Source organism: Macaca fascicularis, chromosome 15, assembly GCF_037993035.2.
Source record: "Macaca fascicularis isolate 582-1 chromosome 15, T2T-MFA8v1.1".
Taxonomy (NCBI): domain Eukaryota; kingdom Metazoa; phylum Chordata; class Mammalia; order Primates; family Cercopithecidae; genus Macaca; species Macaca fascicularis.
Window position 1 is genome coordinate 100,183,419 of NC_088389.1, and position 21,661 is coordinate 100,205,079.

The 21,661-nt window shown below is 43.0% G+C and overlaps 1 protein-coding gene and 1 long non-coding RNA gene across 10 annotated transcripts in view; one reads left to right on the plus strand and one right to left on the minus strand.

Annotated features, from left to right (window-relative positions):
* The window catches only part of APBA1 (amyloid beta precursor protein binding family A member 1), a 226,085-nt gene that overhangs the window by 38,489 nt on the left and 165,935 nt on the right, over nt 1-21,661 (minus strand). For 7 of the 9 annotated variants that reach the window (XM_045373135.2, XM_005581889.4, XM_005581888.3 and 4 more), the window contains one exon: nt 4,042-4,137. In XM_045373135.2, the coding sequence (XP_045229070.1) occupies nt 4,042-4,137 (96 nt within the window). Of the gene's footprint in view, nt 1-4,041; nt 4,138-16,886; nt 17,169-21,661 lie in introns of those variants that run through there. The other 2 variants (XM_074017624.1, XM_074017623.1) reach the window with 1 other exon arrangement.
* Nucleotides 566-16,118, plus strand: LOC135967453 (uncharacterized). Its single transcript, XR_010581597.1, has 3 exons — nt 566-704; nt 2,198-2,317; nt 15,835-16,118. It is a non-coding gene; the product is annotated as an uncharacterized lncRNA (long non-coding RNA).

A 21,661-nucleotide genomic window follows, 5' to 3' on the forward strand; every position in this document is an offset into this window, starting at 1 on the left:
ATTTTAGATAACCTAGAAATCTTACATTTCACAATCAGAGAGGTATTTGCCAACTAAAAAACAATCCCACAGACAAAAATCTCTAACAACAACAATAAAAAGGGCACAATTTGTAGTCTTAAGGATCTGCATTTCCATGTGAAAAACTGATTAGTGAAAGCACCAACGTTATGACTATACGTTGAAATTAAGAATTCTCTTAGAGAAATTTATTTTACTCTTTGCCACAGTGATCTCTCACTGTGCTAAAAATGTGTGCTAGAGGTTTTTAAAATCTCTTTCTTCCATCTCCTACTGATTTATTTTAGTTGAAAAACTCCATTATATAAATCATTATTGTGTGTTTTCTGAATAAGAACACAATAATGGAGTAAATTCCAGTAGACCCTGGAATTTCTTCTGCACCTCAGAGCAAAGGTCAGTGTTCTCACAGCACTGTTGGAAGCAGAGATGATGAGCTAGACACCTTTTAGAGCCTGACTAGATGGCAGCTTAACTGCCTGCTCTCAGAGGAGCAAAACTCACCATACGTTCCTTTCAGAAGCAGATGTCCTAGATGTAACACTGACTGAGATAAGAGAAAGAAATTCACCCCTGCTTCTACCAGTAGAATTTGTAGCTGGTGTGTCTGGACCAGGGTGATACAAGCATCACAGGAGAGTGGAGAGCTATTGTTAAAGACAAGTCCCTAAAATGCGTAGAAGGTAAGATTTGCATGGCCAAGAATTTCATTGCTGAGAACCTACCCAGTCTTAGGTGATTATTTAAATGCATGACTTTAAGAGGAAAGATATCTGGCACTGAATAGCTGTTGGATAGGCTGACCTGCATAGATGGTAGACTCTGGGGTGCCTGGCAGGTTGGATGAGGAAAGCGCCCTGGGTGAGTGTTGGGATGTCATTGGGAGCAACTCCCTAACCTAGCACTTAACACAGTGCTCTTTCCTTGGAGGATGGGAATGGCAAAGGGATGATAACTTAGTTAATACTTGGACAACAGTCTAAAAATAGTAGTTTTAATTGTTTTGTGAAAAATTGGGGCAGTTGAAGAAACCTAGTTATAAGACTCCAGGTCAATTCAGTATAATGACAATTCAACACTAATCACACAATAATATATTGTACAGGGCAGCTTTTCAGTAAACCTGCTGCATGTGTGCTCACTGAGATGAAATGGCTCTGCACACCAAAGTAGGTGGGTTCCTAGTGCACCAGGAATGAAAAGTTACTGGCTAGTAATGCGTTTATGAGAAAATGCACACCAAATAAAGGCCAGAATATGTGGACGGGGGAAAGAGAACTCCAGTTTCAGCAGTGCTTTACATTAATTGTATTTTCCACTTACCTAAGTGAGAAGATAGGCCCAGTTAAGGGCCAGCAGCCAAATCTAATTCAGATTGGTTTAAAGGAAAAAAAAAAACCCTCATAACTTCATGTTATGCAGATGGAAGCTAGAATCTTCACAGGGGCCAAAAACTTTTAAGTTACTATTTCCCAACCATTTCCCTACCCTTGTCCCAAGTAACTAGAACCTGGGGTAATGAGAGTTTGTTTAATCAAAATTGCTTAGCCTCCAGGTACATCTAAGAAGTCACTTCACATTTTCTTGCTCTATTTGGATACTTTTCTGAATGCTAATCTCAAAGACAGTGTCCAGATTGTAGCAGAAGCTACAAAAGAATTACTTTAGTCAATAGCTCTAAAAGCTGCCATTTTATTAAGAGCTACAACAGAAAGCATTTGGTACATTCACTTATTCTCTACTCATGAGCTCACGACTAGCTTTCTTAGTCTCTGGGGTGGTAAGATGTTTTTTTTTTTAAAGAGTTTTGTGAAATGGAAGAATCTCTAACTATTGCACACAAATAGGATTTTCATCATCATTTCTAAAGATATATAGAAACATGAGCAAAGTCTTGAGGGACTGAGAAACTAACAAATTTGCCTTATTATATCTGAAGCATAATCAAATGCTGAATATTTAGATGTCTGGTTAGCCCTTTATTTCACACGTGGACTGAGATGAACATCTGCTGATCCTTAACTTTCAAGAATAAATAAAGCTGCATTTAAAAAGTTAAAGGCTAAGATCTTTGGGATTTGTGTTTGGGGGGTCACACAAATCGACTCATGGGCAGAACTTGGAGGCACAATTGGGCAACCGGAACAATGACAGACAAGCTACCTTGTCCATGTAGTCTGTGGCCTGTGAACACTTTCTACTCTGGGAGTGGCAGATCTTGGCAGTTAAGAGCGTGGGTTCCCATGAGCTCTGGATTTGAATCCTGGCTGACCACTTGTGAGCTCTACAATCTCAGGTAAGTTACTCAACCTCTTAGCTTCTTCAACCAGCAAATGAGGACAATGATACCTACCTCACAGAATTATTTTAAGAATTAAATGAGACACTATCTGTGATTTTTCTCAGCCCAGTTCCTGGAACATTGTCAATGCTCAAGAAATGATAATGCTCATTACTGTTACCACCATGGCACCTGTCCTTTTTTTCTTCTTACTATGCGTTCTCACCCAACCATGTGATGTAAGAATGAAGCGAACTGTGGAACAGTGGGAACAGCAGAAACTGTGCCCCTGTCACTCCTGCTTCAAATGGCCAAGGGTCTGAGGTTCAAGACCAGAGGAGGCCTAAGTATATTTCTAGTCTAAATTCTAATGTTGGTCATTTCAGAGAAGGTCTATCTTTGATTGTTTGGTTTAATATGAACAGATTAATAAAAATACTTTTCCTTTGCATATTTAATGGCAAATATATGTGTATTCAAGGGTACCTCAAGGATAAATTTTAACTAAGACTTCCTTTAAAAGTGATCTGCCACTCAGTTTAAAACAGAGATTGTTTTTTTCATTGCATTTAACATAAAATTATCAGCAAAATGAGGGAAAAGGAAACCATCGTTCATCATGTGGTTTACCTCTTTAACACATCTCCTCAGTGTTGATGAGGGAGCAGCTATATTTAGAGTGAGCTGAGCCCACACACAGATTATGGCGCAGACCAACATTTACTTGATGTTGGCTCATTAGCAGGCGTGGGTGGCAGTTCACTCGGTGTAAAAGGACCTTGGGTACAGGAGAAGGCAGTGTCTCCCCTCTGGGGCTGCCCTTTCTCAGCTCCAGGCACCTCAGTGGGAAAAAGCAGCATCTTCTCACTGAAATGTTCCACATAAGCAAGGAGACCACAGAATTTGTTGTCCAAAAGGGATACTTTAGAGCTGCACTGTCTGGCAGTCTGCAGCCACACGTGGCTATTTAAGTTAATTAAAATGGGATAAAATGAAAACTTCAGTTCCTCAGTTACACTGGCCACATTTCCAGGGTTTGACAGGCACATGAGGCTAATGACTACCACAGTGGACAGAGCAGAAGTGGAACATTTCCAGCATCGTGGAAAGTTCTCACAGACAGCACCGCACCAGCAAGAGAGAAGGGCGTGCTCATAAGGCGGGCTGCCTGGACAACAGGCGTGGACTGGAACCATACCCTAGGTAAACTGGGAACATATGGCCACTCTATTCTTATGAAAGATACCGCATTTGGGCCTGAAATAAATGAGTGTTTAAGAAACTAACGTATTTCCCAAAGCACACAGCAACTGCAAGTCCTGGCATGTAACGCCAGGAGGAAAGATGCTGTACGTGGAGTTTTTGGTATCCAAGGTCAAGTGCTGTTCAACAGCACTTCCGGCAATGATGCAAATGCTCTGTAATCCACCCTCTCCAATACAGTATCCACCACTGACAGCCATCACAGGTGGCTACTGAGCACTTGAAATGTGGCTACTGTGCTTGAGGAAATAAACTTTTCATTTTATTCATTCATTAGACACCTGCAGCCAGTGGCTATCAAACTGGATGACATGGCTTTAACAGGTGAACTGCACACTGGAGAGGAGAAATCAGGATTGTTTTCACCAGGGTAATGTGGGTCAGGAGCGCCGTAGAATGCTGTATTAGGAAGCACAGAGCAGTATTACAGTAAAGCAAAGTGGCCCGATGGCCTTGGTAACAAAACAGCACCCTACCTCTTTATTTGTGGAGGCTTCTGCGGGGTCACTGGGGTGAAGAGGTGTGCCTGATGACTCTGCACCCAAGGGTGAGGAGCTGCCAGGAGACGGAGACTAGAACACAGCAAGAGGAAACACGGTAAGAACTTGAGAGACTTGGCAGACACTTGGCCGGGGGAAAGGGGCCGGGAGAGAGAAGCAAACAGAACACAACCGAACAGACACTGCATGGGGAGAAAACCTCTTAGAAAGGAGCTGCCAACTGTACATAAAACACTTGTGGTTTTCAAGCTTTCTTCTTCAAGTCCTGCCATGCTTTCAAAGGAGATTTCATAGCTCTGGGCTGTTATTTCCCTTAGGCCAAATGTTGAAAGAAAATACAGAAAAGGTTGAATATCAAAACTCCTAAATGAATTGAGCTAAGGATATTACACAAATATGTTTAAAACATTTTTTTCTTACTGATGAAGCCAAATGTTTAGGGTATCAAATGTCTTATAAAATCGCCTGCCCCAAATGATCCAAATGAAAAGTAAAAATTAAAACACACATTTTTAAAGAGGCAGCTGGGCCTGATTTTGACGACTAGAAACCATACCACCTGTATTTTCCTAGTCAATTCAGATTTCAAATATTTCGGATTTAGTCTACAGGCTATTGAAAATTCAGAGAAATTTCAGCATTTTAGCATCTGAACACTACCTTGGACGCTCTTAGAACAGTTCAAAAATCCTTTGTCAAACAGTATATCAGAAAATAAGGCTTATAAACATAATCCAGCATATAAACAGAACCAAAAACAAAAACCACATGATTATCTCAATTGATGCAGAAAAGGTCTTTGACAAAATTCAACAACCCTTCATGCTAAAACCTCTCAATAAATTCAGTATTGATGGAACGTATCTCAAAATAATAAGAGCTATTTATGACAAACCCATAGCCAATATCATACTGAATGGGCAAAAACTGGAAGCATTCCCTTTGAAAACTCGCACAAGACAGGGATGCCCTCTCTCACCACTCCTATTCAACATAGTGTCGGAAGTTCTGGCTAGGGCAATCAGGCAGGAGAAAGAAAGAAAGGGTATTCAATTAGGAAAAGAGGAAGTCAAATTGTCCCTGTTTGCAGATGACATGATTGTATATTTAGAAAACCCCATCATCGCAGGCCAAAATCTCCTTAAGCTGATAAGCAACTTTAGCAAAGTCTCAGGATACAAAATCAATGTGCAAAAATCACAAGCATTCTTATACACCAATAACAGACAAACAGAAAACCAAATCATGAGTGAACTCCCACTCACAATTGCTTCAAATAGAATAAAATACCTAGGAATCCAACTTATAAGGGATGTAAAGGACCTCTTCAAGGTGAACTACAAACCACTGCTCAATGAAATAAAAGAGGACATAAACAAATGGAAGAATGTTCCATGCTCATGGATAGGAAGAATCAATATCATGAAAATGGCCATACTGCCCAAGGTAATTTATAGATTCAATGCCATCCCCATTAAGCTACCAATGACTTTCTTCACAGAATTGGAAAAAACTACTTTAAAGTTCACATGGAACCAAAAAAGATGCCAAGACAATTGCCAAGACATTGCCAAGACAATCCTAAGCCAAAAGAGCAAAGCTGGAGGCATCATGCTATCTGACTTCAAACTATACTACAAGGCTACAGTAACCAAAACAGCATGATACTGGTACCAAAACAGAGATACAGACCAGTGGAACAGAACAGAGCCCTCATAAATAATACCACACATCTACAGCCATCTGATCTTTGACAACCCTGACAAAAACAAGAAATGGGGAAAGGATTCCCTATTTAATAAATGGTGCTGGGCACCAACATGGCACAAGTATACATATGTAACAAACCTGCACGTTATGCACATGTACCCTAGAACTTAAAGTATAATAATAAATAAATAAATAAATAAATGGTGCTGGGAAAACTGGCTAGCCATAAGTAGAAAGCTGAAACTGGATCCCCTCCTTACACCTTATACAAAAATTAATTCAAGATGGATTAGAAACTTAAATGTTAGACCTAAAACCATAAAACCCCTTGAAGAAAACCTAGGCAATACCATTCAGGACACAGGCATGGGCAAGGACTTCATGTCTAAAACACCAAAAGCAACGGCAACAAAAGCCAAAATTGACAAATGGGATCTAATTAAACTAAAGAGCTTCTGCACAGCAAAAGAAACTACCACCAGAGTGAACAGGCAACCTACAGAATGGGAGAAAATGTTTGCAATCTACTCATCTGACAAAGGGCTAATATCCAGAACCTACAAAGAACTCAAACAAATTTACAAGAAAAAAAATCCCATCAAAAAGTGGGCAAAAGATATGAACAGACATTTCTCAAAAGAAGACATTTACGCAGCCAACAGACACATGAAAAAATGCTCATCATCACTCGCCATTAGAGAAATGCAAATTAAAACCACAATGAGATACCATCTCATGCCAGTTAGAATGGCAATCATTAAAAAGTCAGGAAACAACAGGTGCTGGAGAGGATGTGGAGAAACAGGAACACTTTTACACTGTTGGTGGGACTGTAAACTACTTCAACCATTGTGGAAGACAGTGTGGCGATTCCTCAAGGATCTAGAACTAGAAGTACCATTTGACCCAGCCACCCCATTACTGGGTATATACCTAATGGAGTATAAATCATGCTGCTATAAAGACACAAGCACACGTATGTTTATTGCGGCACTATTCACAATAGCAAAGACTTGGAACCAACCCAAATGTCCATCAGTGACAGACTGAATAAAGAAAATGTGGCACATATACACCATGGAATACTATGCAGTCATAAAAAAGGATGAGTTCATGTCCTTTGTAGGAACAAGGATGCAGCTGGAAACTATCATTCTCAGGAAACTATCGTAAGAACAGAAAACCAAACACTGCATGTTCTCACTCATAGGTGGGAATTGAACAATGAGAACACTTGGACACAGGAAGGGGAACATCACACACCAGGGTCTGTCATGGGGTGGGGGGAAAGGGGGAGGGATAGCATTAGGAGATATATCTAATGTAAATGACGAGTTAATGGGTGCAGCACACCAACATGGCATATGTATACATATGTAACAAACCTGCACGTTGTGCACATGTACCCTAGAACTTAAAGTATAATAATGAAAAAAAAAAAAAAGAAAGAAAGAAAAATCAGCTCAGGGAGAATGGCCTGGTTGGATGTGGTATTGCCTGGGCTGATGGGACCCCAGCTCCCTGTGCAGGCAGGCCCCGCTAGATGTGAATAGGAAGCTTCCAGGTCCGTGTACACAGAAGGTGCTCCATAAATATCTTCTGAATGGATGGGCAAATAAAACAAGCAAGCACAGGGATGGGACTGATATAGGCCTGGAAAACACTCCTCGGCCTATAGCCAAACATTGTTGTGTGCTCCTGAAATCTTGGGAGATGAAAGGCATCTTCAGGTGAGCCACAGAGATGCTTAAGAATTCTGCAGTGATGGTCCTCTGAGAGGAAGGCTATGCTGCTTCACAGTCTGTTGGCAATGTTTGACAAAAGGCATAAAACACAGAGAAAAACCCAACACAGATGTATTCCCTCAGGAAGCGTGAGGAAGTGAGTCTGGGCAAAGGAAGCAAAATAACCCTAGTCCTTGCTTGAACCCATGTCTGATCTCTCAGGACCAGCCCCCTTGGGGAAGCTGAGGCACAAGACATCAGTAAAATATCTTCATGGAAAGGGAGAATGTTTCACACAGAAATGGTGCCGGTGTTGGGGCAGTGGGGGCACGTTGATAGACAAGGGGGAGCTTGGTGAGCATCGTGTGAAACAAACAAACAAAAATAAACATTTTCCAAAAAGTCTGAATTATGGAAAATATAGGGGGCCACAAATGAACAGAAAGACAATGCGGTGAAATTCATTTTAATTCAGATGAAGCAGTTGTATGACCCCAGCATAATGCTGTGAGACTTGAATTTGTTTCTTGTGATCCCATACACCTGATTCTAGGCAGGGAGGTGAGGACAACGAACGACCCCCTTAAATGTTCACATGCAGACATCAGACACTCTGTGGGGAAGCCAAGAGGGCAGGCCCAGGGTAACAGCTGGCATAAAGAAACCCAGGCCCCACAGCCCTTGGCTGCAATAAAGCAGCCCCGCATGCCTTCAAGAAGAAACACACACAACTTTTATTTGGCACCGAAGAGAGCTGGTGCATATTTGCTGATTTTGCTCTCTGGCTGACTCCAAATTAATGTAGTAAAGTCTTCATGAGAAGTTAATGCCTTTAAATTTCCCCAGTTTTTCAGATCTGAAGAGCTTCTTCGGATATGCACGATTCTATTTTTTCCCCCAAGTAATTTTCTGTCACAAAGATTTTAAGGGTCTGGCCCCCAGGGAACCTGGTGTAGCTGGATTTTCTTTAATTGCATGGTTTGAGGGCTGTATCACACCTTCATTAAAAACAATCCTCCAGAGAGTCTCACATTTCCTATTTCTTAATTGCTCTAAATCTTCTAAAAATAAATTCTTTACAACATTATGGGCACCTGATGATCTTAGGATGATGTAAGAAGACAGGTTACACAGACAGTGAGCAGGGGCATGGAAGAGGGAGCCCGGACCCCACAGAAAAGTGAGGTGACTGCTGCTGAGTACCCACATGGAATAGAGGGAGGGGGCACAAATGAGCCTGCAGTGGACACCGCCCTGGCAGAGGCTCTGGTTGAACCCACACCCACCACATCAGGGACTGCTTCCCCGCAGACCCTGGGTGCTCTTGCCTTTGGCACGTGCTTGAGCTAATTCAAGTTTCCTCCCGTTTGCATGTGCAATTAATCACCTCCACCTAGAAAGTTCACCCTCATTCTTTCCTACGTTCAATGTTCAGCTCAAAAGCAGTCATCTTGCTGAAGCTTCCGCAGACCCTATTCACAGTACATTCCTTTTCTCCACAGCCACGTGCCATTCTGTGTAATTATCTGTTCACGTTATGCGTTATGCCCCTTCTCCCCCAAGAGCTTTCAGGAGGTAGGGACCTTGTCTTGTTCATGTTCATCCTCCAACTGCCTCGCCTTGGGTTTTGTAAACAGTAGGCACTCAGTAAATGTTTACTGAATAAATGGCTTCAATTTATTCTAGCTTTACAATGTTTTCCAGCTTGCATAGGCAGCAGATATGTTACAGATACACCCAATGCTTTCTTCACTTTTCAGTGGCCAATGGTAGGCCCTTTTCTGATACAGCATCCCTCTAGTGTTGCGTTAGAACATTCAATATGCAGCTTTTTTAAACTAAAAAACATTTTTTTTTTTTTTTTGGTAGAGACAGGTTCTCGCTATGTTGCCCAGGCAGGTCTTGAACTCCTGGGCTCAAGCAATCCTCCTGCCTCGGCCTCCAAAAACACTGGGGTTACAGGTGTGAGCTGTGATTGCTGCCTCAATCTGCATTTTGAATTAGAGAAACGGTCTTTGCCTTTGATGACTGTCACCTGGGTTCCAAGGACACTCTTTTGATGCAGAAAGCTGTCCCCAAATGAGAGAGGACCCCATCTAATGGAAGCCTAAAAATCACCACACCATTGCCTAAATGTCAAGGGTGGACAAACAGCTTCAAAACAGACATGGCCCCATGAAGCCTAAACAATGGTGTTAGTGTTTAGCTCATCTCAAATGTCTGCTTTACAAGACCTTTGTCCTTTACGTGCAACTTCCACCTTGATATACTCTTAAAAATGGAGGAAAAAAACTAGAATTTATATAATACTGTTAACTTACAAAGAATACATTGCAGGCAAAATTTAGGCAATGAAATATGATAGAAAAAGTAAAATTGTTGTCACATATATCTCTCTCTGGAGTCTCATGCCTTCTGGGCCACTGGATGGATATCCAATTTTAAGCAAATGAGACCATTTGCTTGTGAGGGTGGGACGTAAATGCAGGGTCAAGAGTTTACAAAGGTAAGTGCTGAACCCAGAAGTCTATCTAGGATGCAGTACGCAGAGATGACTCACCAACAACTCCCTGTTCTACATAATTACAAGGTCTCCTTAAGCTAACAACTCATCTTCTGCAGATAATGTTCTAGTAGATTCTCTACAGCTACCATCTAAGTTTTACTACCACAGCTCTGGGATTCCACAGAGCAAAGCTTTCAGCCTCAAGACCAGGTTCTTGAATCCCAGACAAGAAATGTATCATCCTGTCCATTGGCACTGGAGCCAGAGGTGGGTAAAGGATATAAAAGTATCCCAAGGCAAAGTTGAACGTTCATTTTAATTCTTTTTTTTTTTTTTTTTTTTTTTTTTTGGGTGACAGAGTTTCGCTCTTTTTGCCCCGGCTGGAGTGCAGTGGTGTGATCTCAGCTCACTGCAACCTCTGCCTCCTGGGTTCAAGTGATTCTCCTGCCTTATCCTCCCAAGTAGCTGGGACTACAGATGCACACCACAACGCCCAGCTTATTTTTGTATTCTTGGTAGCGATGAGGTTTCATCGTGTTGGCCAGGCTAGTCTCAAACTCCTGACCTCAAGTGATCCACCCGCCTTGGCCTCCCAAAGTATTGGGATTACAGGCGTGAGCCACTGTCCCCGGCCTCATTTTAATTCTGTCTGAACATCTCTTAAGGGCAAAGACAGCACTTCTCGTGGTAGTGGGGAGACATAAAAATAGATCCTGGAACTTTCAGGCTGTTTGAAGGGAAGATAAGCACCACCACAAGTTATTATTATTTGTTCCTTCGACAGACATCTCAGTGCCTATCTGTGTTCCTAACACTGGGCCAGGAAACAAAGAGGAAGGAGACCTGTTTTCAGAGAATGGGAGGAGGCAGATATGGAGAGGCAGGCCCCCACCAGGTGGCCAGGATGTTCTTCTGCACAGTGGGGACACAGACGGAGTGGTCAGTTCTGCAGGAGGGGAGGGGTGTGCATCAGGCAATGCTCCCTGGGGAGGTAGTGCTTCAGCTGAGTCCTGAACACCATATGGTCTTCATAGAGTAGTATGGGACAGAAAAGCAGGGAAGATACTGGAAACACAGGCAGGGAGGAGGAACAGCACAGCTCTGGCAGGTAAGAAACGAGGCTGTGGAGCCGGGCAGGGACTAGTGGCTGGAGCCCCATGGAGGATAGCACAGGGTGTTACCAACAGCTACAGCTCAGCTCCTACTCTCTGCCCCAGGAGTGGATTTTTTTTTTCTTTTTCTTCTTTTCTTTTTTTCTTTTTTTTTTTTTTTGTGAGTCACTGGCCTGCTCCCCTCATTGAAGAAGCCTAATATAGGCGTTCAGAACTATTTCCTGAGTTGAACCAAAGATCTAAAGGAATGAGGGATTGAGTTACCACTCTTACCCCTTGGGGATCTGAAGAAAGAAACTTTTATAATTAGGAAAAGTAGATGGGATGATAATAAGAATCCCCCAAAGCTGGAGGTAAAGGGTTCTGCCTCCTTCCAAATAGATAGTGAACAACATTCTATTCTAGAAAGGCCTGAGGACTGAGGCAGGATTTCAGAGAACAGGGTCCTGACGTGGAGAGGAATTCAGGGATATTGAAAGAGTTTTGGAGAAATTCTAGTCAAGAGACACACAAAAAGTGAGTTCTATGTGGGCCATTCATTCAGCAGTGAAATGTTGACAGTGTCCAAATAAACCCAGATCCCTGCCTCCCCCAAGAAATGCCTGGTCTTTCAGGGGAGACAAACCCATATAGGTTACAAATACAGGGTGACTTCTGTAAACAGTGGTCACTGTCTGAGTAGCTGCAGGAAAACAAGTTTTAACGTCACAGAAAGTCACAAATGAGCCGGCTACTTATAATGTGCTACGTTTGAGTGTGTTCCCTAGAATTCTTGTGTTAGAAACTTGGTCCCCAGTGCAGCAGTGTTGAGAGGCAGAACTTTTGGGAGGTGACTGGGTCATGAGAGCTGTACCCTCATGAATGGATTGATACATTCAAGGATTGATGGATTAATGGGTTATTGAGGGAGTGGGTTAGTTACTGTGAGAGTAGAGCTATTATAAAAGTCAGTTTGGTCATCCCACGTGAACCCCCCTTGACATGTGATGCCCTGCACTGCGGAGTCCCCACCAGCAAGAAAACCCTTACCAGATGCGGCCCCTCCACCTTGGACTTCCCAGCCTCCAGAACTAAAAGAAAATAGACTAAGACACAACATTAGTGCCTACCTGAACGGTCCCAAACACTAGCATCTATTTATCTGGTCCACATCTTTGTCAACTGTTCTGTTGACTGTTGGGACCATCTGTCGTTACAAGGCAAAAACAAAACAAAAACAAATAATAGCAAACAAAGTGCAGAGGTACAAATATTGCAAAAATAAATAGAGGGATAGCAGAACTGCATAAAGTTGAAGAGGGCAAAGTTGGAGTCTTTCTCAAACTAGCTGTTGACAGTGGAGAAACTGGTGGGGTTGCACTGGTTAGCGAAGGAGTGATGAATGGAAAGAATGGTAACATTAGAGGTGCTTCTAAAGAGAATGACTAGAATATCAAATAATTAAGAAAGGCCCTTAAGAAAACAGAGTCAGTCCTTAAATATTTTTACTGAAATTGGTTTCTCTTTATGATTGAGATGACCCTTTCTGAACATGCTGCAAAAGTCACATGTGATTTGAAGGTTATTTTGTGTGATTCAGTGACTTTTCTTTGAAAACAGTTATAACTAAGATCAATACTACATCATATAAAATCAGTACTACTTCTCTGTTCTAAGAATTTGTGTACAGTTGGAACTATAACCTATAGGTTGATAGTCAAAAGATAAACTAAGGTTATATTTATATTTTTTAGTATTGCTCTCAAGGTAAAGTTCTAACTGAATCACTTCTTACCGATACCTTGAGAATGCTGGTCCTCATTTCAAATGAATGAATGTTAAGCAGCTTTTTGAAGGTACACACATGCAGGGATTCCTTAGAGCACCTCCGCCCCAGTGGCTGAAGTGTGGCATGATGGCTGCCAAGACAGGCAAGGGGTGCGGAGGTCACTCACACTGGCTGGGCCAGAAATCCTTCTAGTGGAGGAGACACAGAATCATCTCCTATCACAGCGCTTGGGACTCCAAAGGCCCTGGAATAAAGCCTGTTGGTTGAAAATCAATAAACTCCTAAGACAATGGGTTTAGTCCTCAAAGCCACCATTTTCTGCTTTCCTATATTAGGATCCATTTTGAAAAGCACAGTGTGATTCCAGGGAACACTTACAGTTACATACAAAATTACATTTAATTTCTCCCCTGAAATGTATTTTTTTTGTTTTTTTGAGATGGAGTCTTGCTTTGTTGCCCAGGCTGGAATGCAGTGGTGCAATCTCAGTTCACTGCAACCTCCACCTCCCGGGTTCGAGACATTCTCCTGCCTCAGCCTCCCGAGTAGCTGGGATTAAAGGCATCCGCCACCACACCCAGTCAATTTTTGTATTTTTGGTAGAGATGCGGTTTCACCATGTTGGCCAGGCTGGTCTCGAACTCCTGACCTCAAGTGATCCACCTGTCTCAGCTTCCCAAAGTGCTGGGATTACAGGCATGAGCCACTGCTGCACCTAGCCCCTTGAAATGTTTTTAATTTTATATTGTGGCTGAACAAGGTAACTTATGTTTCAGGATAGTAAGGTGATTAAATGCTTAAGCCCCAGCATCTGGCAGATCAGAGTCTGAATTCTGGCTACCACTCATGGCTCTGATACTGGGCAGGTCATCCATCCTCTCTGATACTTTCTGAGAAATGGGGAAACAGCTACCACCCACCTCCCGGGTTGCCATGAGGATGAATTGGTGATAATGCACACCAGTGGTGGGTTCAGTGCCTGGGCACAGGCAAAGCATTCAAGTCTTTTAATGATCTGAACAGTTAGAAAAGTTATTTCAGCCCTCTGGGAGAGTGCTCACAAGGACAACAAACGCCCACGAGGATGTTTTCTTCATCTCGTTTCCTTCCTTATTAAAATTTTATTCACGGGTAAAATTGAAAAGCAAAAAGGCTCTATAAAATCATACCAAGATTCTACATTAATTCATAAGCGCCAACATTCTTAATGGTCCATCGGTAAGAATAGCTCATTACTGGCTAAGGCTGGGGGGTATATACAACTGCTGTGTGCAACTTCTGGCATGTCCACTATCCCCCGACCAAGACAGCATTTCCAAATGTAAGAGTTGAGGGTGATGCTATTATAGTGATTGATTTACAAAAGAGAATCAGGGCATATGCATGCCTCTACTGTTAATTTATAGCATAGCTCACACACGACCTTGGCACACTGCTGATTAGGACACCCGGTGAAATACCCCAGCAAGCCCTAGCCAACCTTAATGAGTTCCAACACTTGTTGGCCTCTCTTCTCCAACGAAACTCAGTGACAGAAATTCATGGTAATGAAGGGCAGAACATAATTCTTTAAAAATTACACAGTTTTGCCAAATCCATCTGAGACTGAGTTATTTAGTAATTTCACATATGTAGAACAACACAGAGAACCTGAGAATAAGGTGTTTGGTTTTTATTCTTTAAGTGACTAAGCGGCCAATATGCTACATGAGACTACAGCACTAAGAGCTCATGAACTTCTTCACCAGACACCTGTCATTAAGCACCTATTTACTCTCATTTAAAATGCAGATTTAACAAGCCCTGAACAAGTCATTCCTCAGTTCAAAAATCTTTAGTCATTCTTTTTTGCTGATAGAACACATTCTAGAGTCTTTACTTTGGCACTTAAGGCACTCCAAGGGTTGGCCTTAACTGTTTTACTATTTTTTTTTCCCCTCTTCTACTTCCTATTCTCTTTCATCAATCCAAACTGAACTTCTTTCTGTTCCCAGCACATCACCTGCATTTCTGCTCAGCGTCTTTGTTTATGCTCCTGGCTGAACTCCTCACATACAGGAAGCTCCAGCAGTCCGTCTCCATTTCAAATAGTACTTCTTTCATGCAGCCTTCCTAGTTCTCTTAAGGGAAAGGAAAGCCCCTCTTGCAAGAACTGTCTGCATGCATTTTGTTTGCACCATTCTTATGGTGCCTCACTGTCTCCCTTCTATGTTATAAAAATATAATGCTATAGGACAGTAATCATATTTCAAGTACAATATTTTAATAAGCACCACAAAGGCAGGATTTATCATCAGCTTACATGTTTCCTCTCCAAGTTCCTCATATGGAGACCCCATAAAATATATAGCAGGAGTTCAATAAACGTGTTGAATAAATGGAAGCATGTATAGACATCCATTTTGTATCAGAGGAAAAGGAAGCAAAAAACAGGTTTATACAGAGAGTGGGTCTGAACACATGCAGCATTACTTCTCAAGGTCCACTGTCCTCAAATAGCTTTGCACTTACGCTTACTGGTTTATCCAGCTTTATCTCTTTTCTCACACCAATGTACGTTGTTTCCCTCACTGATCCAAGTTATTTTAGATTAACCTCATTCCACATTAGAATGGTTTTTAAAAACCCCAAATATATGATTAGTTTTTTTTCTTGCCCCAAGATATGTTTGTGCTTCAAAAAATCGAAACTGGTTAAGAAATCCATAACTATTCAGTCTCAATTTAAACTATATTATCAATGCACATTTGTATTTCTTTAATGTGGTGAAGTAGAAAGTTATCATGGCATTGTAGGGGCATAATTATGTCATTAAAATGATAATAGCCTGGGCTTAATGAACTGTTTTATATACATATTTATAATGGATTCAAGTAATACCAATGAAATATTTTGAGATAACCATCAGCTCAAATATTCTAACCATTTTTGTTCTCTCTTTTCCCACAGGCAAAGCCCTTCTGTTCCCAGCCCCAAGTCGGTTTAACCCATGTTAAATCTATAGGTTGAAGACTTGGGTCACTCGAAGCCCAGAGCCTTGCACAGCAGCAATCTACTCCAACAGAGGTTGATGTCATCATCAGAGGCCACAAAAATAATGCATTTCTCACCATCAAAAAGCTTCTGAAGTCATGGTCCCAAAGGCAATAAATAAATAAATAACCAATTAACTACACCAGTGTAAGGTGAAACAAGTTCTTATCTGATAAAGCTGACTTAAAAACAGAGGTTATCTCTTCCTCCTTTGAAACAGCCTCACTGTACTTAAATGAAATGCATTACAATTTGGAAAAATGAGGGAGTCTTTTATTCATTTCTACATTTAAGTCCATCCATTCCTTGATGGTGTTCCCACACTCATTCCCAGGCCACTGGCCCTTAGCTCTGTGGGAGAGAAAAACCAAAGCCACTTTTAATTCCTATTAAGAGATGTAGCTAAGAGCACAAGCAGATTTTCTGTAACAGCACATTACCTGCTAAGAACAGTCATAGTGACCATTTACATACGGCTTACTATGTGTGCCAGGCACTGTATAAGGGTACATTATACTCGTAGTACCTCACTGACTAGCAAAGCAGTTCCTATGTGCAAGGCACTAATCTCCGTTCATTTTCATTAGCATCACAGAAGCACAAAACACAACACAGAGCATGGAATTGGAGGTACACTGCCCAAAGTGACTCATTTATTAGAACGTGGAGAATCAGAACGCAATGCTGATGGGGAGAAAGCAAGGAACACAACCCCTTTCCAAGCACCCTTTCTGAGTGATCGAGCAGCGTTCGCTCTGTCCTTGCCATCTTGGACTTCCAAGCCCCAGGCAAACCTGATTCCACTGTCTCCTGTCTGGGGTAATGCACACTCCCCCTCTCTATTCTTGCTGTACTAACTCCTACCGTCAAGGGAAATGCAGAGACCAGCTTACAACCTGACAGGATGAGAAGAAGAAAATAAAAAGCAAAACAGCAAATGTGATTTTGAAGCCTTAGGATCCACCTACCTCTCCTTCGTGACACTCAAATCGGTACATCCAAAAGTTCTCCATCTTTCCGGGTGCTGTTTGGGCAGCTGGGCCACCTCTAGTGCCTTCACTTGAGACCTGAGGCTAAGTCCTGACCTCAGTATCCGTGTGAGTTGTTTCCAGTGTTGTTAGATACCCGAGTCAATCATGCAACTGGTAACAGGAGATGTGACCACCTCCCAGGGTGTCCGACCCTCGCATTAACCCCTCGCTGCCTGAATGGTCCAGGCAGTCATGCGTCACTGCTGGGCATCAGCAACTGATGTTTCTGAGAAGGGGCTGGCCTATCCCTCCTGGCAGCAGCACCTACTATTTCTGGAGAAAAGACACTCGGCTCTGAATTGCTACCAGAAACTTTCACACACCCCAAACTCTGCTACGTTTATAGAACCTGTGAAAAAAAGCATCCAGCTCATGTGGAAGGAACGGGTGGGAGTCAGGGGAAAAGAGGCTCTCTCAGGACCTGCATCAGGATGCACCTGGGCATGTGGTGCGAGCCTGGAGGACACTGAGGCCAGCTAGGGGCCGTGCCTCTAGGCACAGGAAGTCTCTTCACCTTTACCGAGGGCCTGAGACAGCCTCACGCTGCAGTCTGAATAAGGGGTATGCCAAGCCAGCGACACCAACACAGAAAAGGGCTGCCTCCAAGGCCAGTACGGTTTGAACCAAACCAACAGATAATCCTACATTGGGCTCAAGTGCCAGACTATATATGCTGGTTCAGACCAGACCAGAGGAAGGTCAAGTCAAACCAGGCAGAACTGAGCTGGATGGAGGAGCTCTTGGAAACAGAGGCAGCAGTGTGGTTCTGAAGGCAGGAGGCAGACAGGGAGACCTCTGCAGAGACACCCTCAGAGCTAATCAGCCTCTCAATGATCTATGCCGATGGGGAAGGATGTGGATGCATGAAAAGCGTTCATCTGAATAGATGACTTTAGCCTTCTCTCTCATCAAATCCTTTATCAGACATGCTGACAGGTCTCTCTGTGAGCCGACCTGATTGGCTAATGTGCTACGATAGGACCAAAAGGTAGAAAAAAGAGACACAAAGGGCCTGTGAACAATCCACAGCTGGCAAATCCTCCCATGCTAGTTGGCAGTTTGCTGTGCTGTGGACAAGCTCTGCAGGCCAAAGTGGGAAACGGGGCCAGAGAGAGGGTGTCCTCAGGCACTGCCCTCTCTCTCCTCATTGTTCTGACATTTCTGACCACTCTTGTCGGCAGTCGCATTGCACCTACTCTAATCTGAATCAGTGGGATGCAAGTCCCATAGCTGTTAGCCACCATTCTAGAAAGTGCTTTCTAAATGGTGAGCACTGCAGGAGGTCTCTCTTCCTACTTTACAGCACTGGGCATCTCTCAAAACACTTTCTTCCTTCTATTAATTATTTAAAGAGAGAAAATCTTGGGGTGTTGATTCCCAAGAGTCCAGACTGAATACTCCCCATCATTTAACTCTCCCTAGCCCATGGTGCAGCCTTTCCCCCATTATCACTCTTGAAAATTGCACTGGTTTCCATTTATGAACTGCTCAGAACAGGGTGGGTGAAGCTGTTTAGAGTGTTCACTGCTGCTGTGAAAAGCTTGCAACTGTTTCAGTTATTACTCAGAAATGACCAGCACACCTAAGACTTAAAGTCACTAATCAGACTCAAAGAAAACTGCCAGGCCTTCTGGAAGGTTATAGAAAGCATCTACCCGGTGTCCTATTGGCACAAAAGAACTTAGAATTCTTTCTCTGGCTTTTTTGTTTTCATTGTTTCTTCCCTTTCATGTTCATTCTGCACCTGAAACCTACTTAATTATTCACCACCACCTTCTCCATGCCTCATCAATAATGGATAACACCTGCGATGGAAAACTCCCCCAGCAGCGCAAAGGCGGTTGAGATGGAAGCATGAAGAGGAAGAGCCACCTGCCACACCCAAGGGAGAAACCAAGCACTGAGACACCAGTCTGTCTCAAGGCCTGGTCTCTCCCGCACGGCTCCCCCATACCAGCAAGGCCCCTTAACTCTGTGCTTACCAGACTTTTTGCATCATGGCACACAGGGAAATGTTAATATTTGTACAATACACTGGGTCACACAGAGAGGACCTGGAGGCCATGATGAGGCTGCACAAGGGCTGAAGACAACGTGCCTAGTGGCCCAGGTGACTCCCCATCCCCAAAGTCCGGGAGGATCATCAGCACTGGTTGAAAAGCGCTGCCTTAATTTATGAAAGGGTCTTTACAGCAAATTCTTTTGACAATGGCAGTCCCTTGGGAATAAAGTTAAACAACTTCTCCTTCTGAGCAGTCCACCATGGACCTACTCTTTCTTCAGGACAACACCTCCTCTTCTCCATTTCCACAGCCTGCCCTAGTCCCAGCTTTCTCTGGTGTGGCCCCCTGCCCCATCTCCATGCTGGCTCTCACACACCTTCCCTTTTATGCCACTTTGGTTTCACCATCCATCGATCACTTCGGGATCTGCAAATCTGCCTCCTCGCAGCCAGACAACGAAACAAACGCAGCCCAGGAGTTGGTAATGGTTGACAAGATCAGTAGGAAAGGACAAGGCCAGCAGCCGCTCTGCCCTAAATCTGAAATCCAGTAGCTGACATGGGACGATGCCAGATACCAAATGTGGCAGGCAGCCTTCTCAAATGGCTCCCAATCATTTCTACCTCCTGGTATTCAGCCTCTTGGGTAAATCTCCTCCCTGGGGAGGGAGCATGGCAGAGTGACTTACTCTAAGCAATAAAATACAGCAAAGATGACAGGATATCACCTGTGACTGGGTTACAAAAAACCATGACTTCCATCTTGCTATCAGACTCCATGACCTTCTTATCCTGCATACTTTATGAAGCAAGATGCCAAGTGTCAGAGAGTTCTAAAAATGTTTATTGAATGAGTGGATGATAAATTGTAAGATGCACTTTCAACTTTTGACTAAGGACAGTAGTCACAAACTCTCTCTAGTTCACTGGCAAAACAAGGAACAGCATAGCTTTGAGGCCGTATTTCTTATTCCTATATATAGCTGGTGTTCAACCAAACACAAAGGTATTAGCAGAGAAACAGCTATGACAGCTCAGCTCAATCACTTTGCATAGCAGATGGTTGAGAACACATTTATATCTCTGATACTATTTGCTTGTGTAAGAAGTTTCCCATCCTTTTCTGAGGTCTGCCTGGAAAATACACTGGGTTCCATTCCTGCTGCCCTGGCAGCGGGTCCTTTGGTTCTAAGGTTATGCTTTTGAATAAGCTTCTGGGATGTTGACTTAGAGGGTCTGCCAGCCCCATTTTTCTAAACAGTCTGGATCATATAAGAAAACAAAGTTAGTTTTAGAGCCGACACTGGAATGTATACTCTTCTGCAGCAGGTAAGGGGAAAATCAGAGATAAGGATGCTTGGAGTGTTTTCCCTCTTAACACCACACACAGACTGGGGCTAACTATCCTAGAACCACCCTTCTTCCCTTCCCTAAGAGTACATCACATTTCAGCCAAGAATCGATCCACTTGGGGAAACAGGGCTCCAACTGAACACATATTAATTCCAAATTCTGTCTACTTGATTTCAGATCCCATTTCAACTTCATCCTTTGCTAACCACATCCTGGAAAAATTTTGTCTGGCCAGAACTCTGCAAGGTGTAATCAGCAAGAGGAAATCTCTCAGTTCAGAATACCTTAACAAGAATCCTTCACAAAAAATGGAATCCTTTGGCAGCAAGACAGTTCTTTTCACTTGTCCTTGTAAGCTTGACAACACAACAGCAAGGTCGACAGGATAAGATGCTGCTAACAAGTCTTAATGAATTAGCATGTGCACTTGACCTTGATCAGAAGTCTCCTAGCAACGGTCAAAAAAAAAAAAAAATCCATGTCGGTGGCATGCTGAATTCAGGGCAGGGAGGGGGTAACATCAAGAAAATCAAGGTCCCAGATGAAGCCATGGTGCTCCTACACCCTCACTGTAACATTTTTCTTGAAATTAAAAAATAATGTGGATGTAAAAGTACACATGATCAGGGCAAGAGTTCACACCAAGCCCTCACTTCCCAGGATTTTGACAATACCTCTGTCTCAGCAGGAGAGTGGCTGGTTTCTGATTAAGAAGCATTAGTGCTGAAATGGTTTCCTGCTTCAAAATACTTTCTCCAGTGGTCTCTGGAATCAGGAGTAAAATGCCAATAAAAGGTAAATGTTATCTGGAGGTGCGGTGCATGTTGCCATTATCACTAATTAGCAGTTTAGTTTGACTTAATCAGACCAACCCTGGAAGAAAAGGCTGACGGTATAATGCTGCTTAAGGTGGAAGCTGAGAACTAGGGTCACCTGAGTGCCTGACCAGGCTGGGCAGCCCAGGGGGGGATCTGAGTGCTGAGGACAGCAGAAAGGAAACACCAGCCCAGAGAGGGTGAGGAAGGGCTGCTAAAGGCCAGCCCCCTAATGCAGTTCGCCAGTGACCAATCCTAAATGTTAAGTGAGCTTTGACTTCCAAATGTAACTGACACATCAAACTTGTGATTCTTATTTCACATTTCCATACAGGATTCAATATCTGCAAAACCATTTTCTCTCATAGCTACCCTGGGACAGAAATCTGATTAACTCATTTTACCGACGAGGAAACTGAAGCCTGGGAGGAAAGCAGGTGACCAACCCAAGGTGACTGCAACAGATCAACTGTGAGCCAAAGATTTACATATGGTGGACACTCTGAGCAGCACATCTGTGTGACTTGCTCTGAGGGAGATAC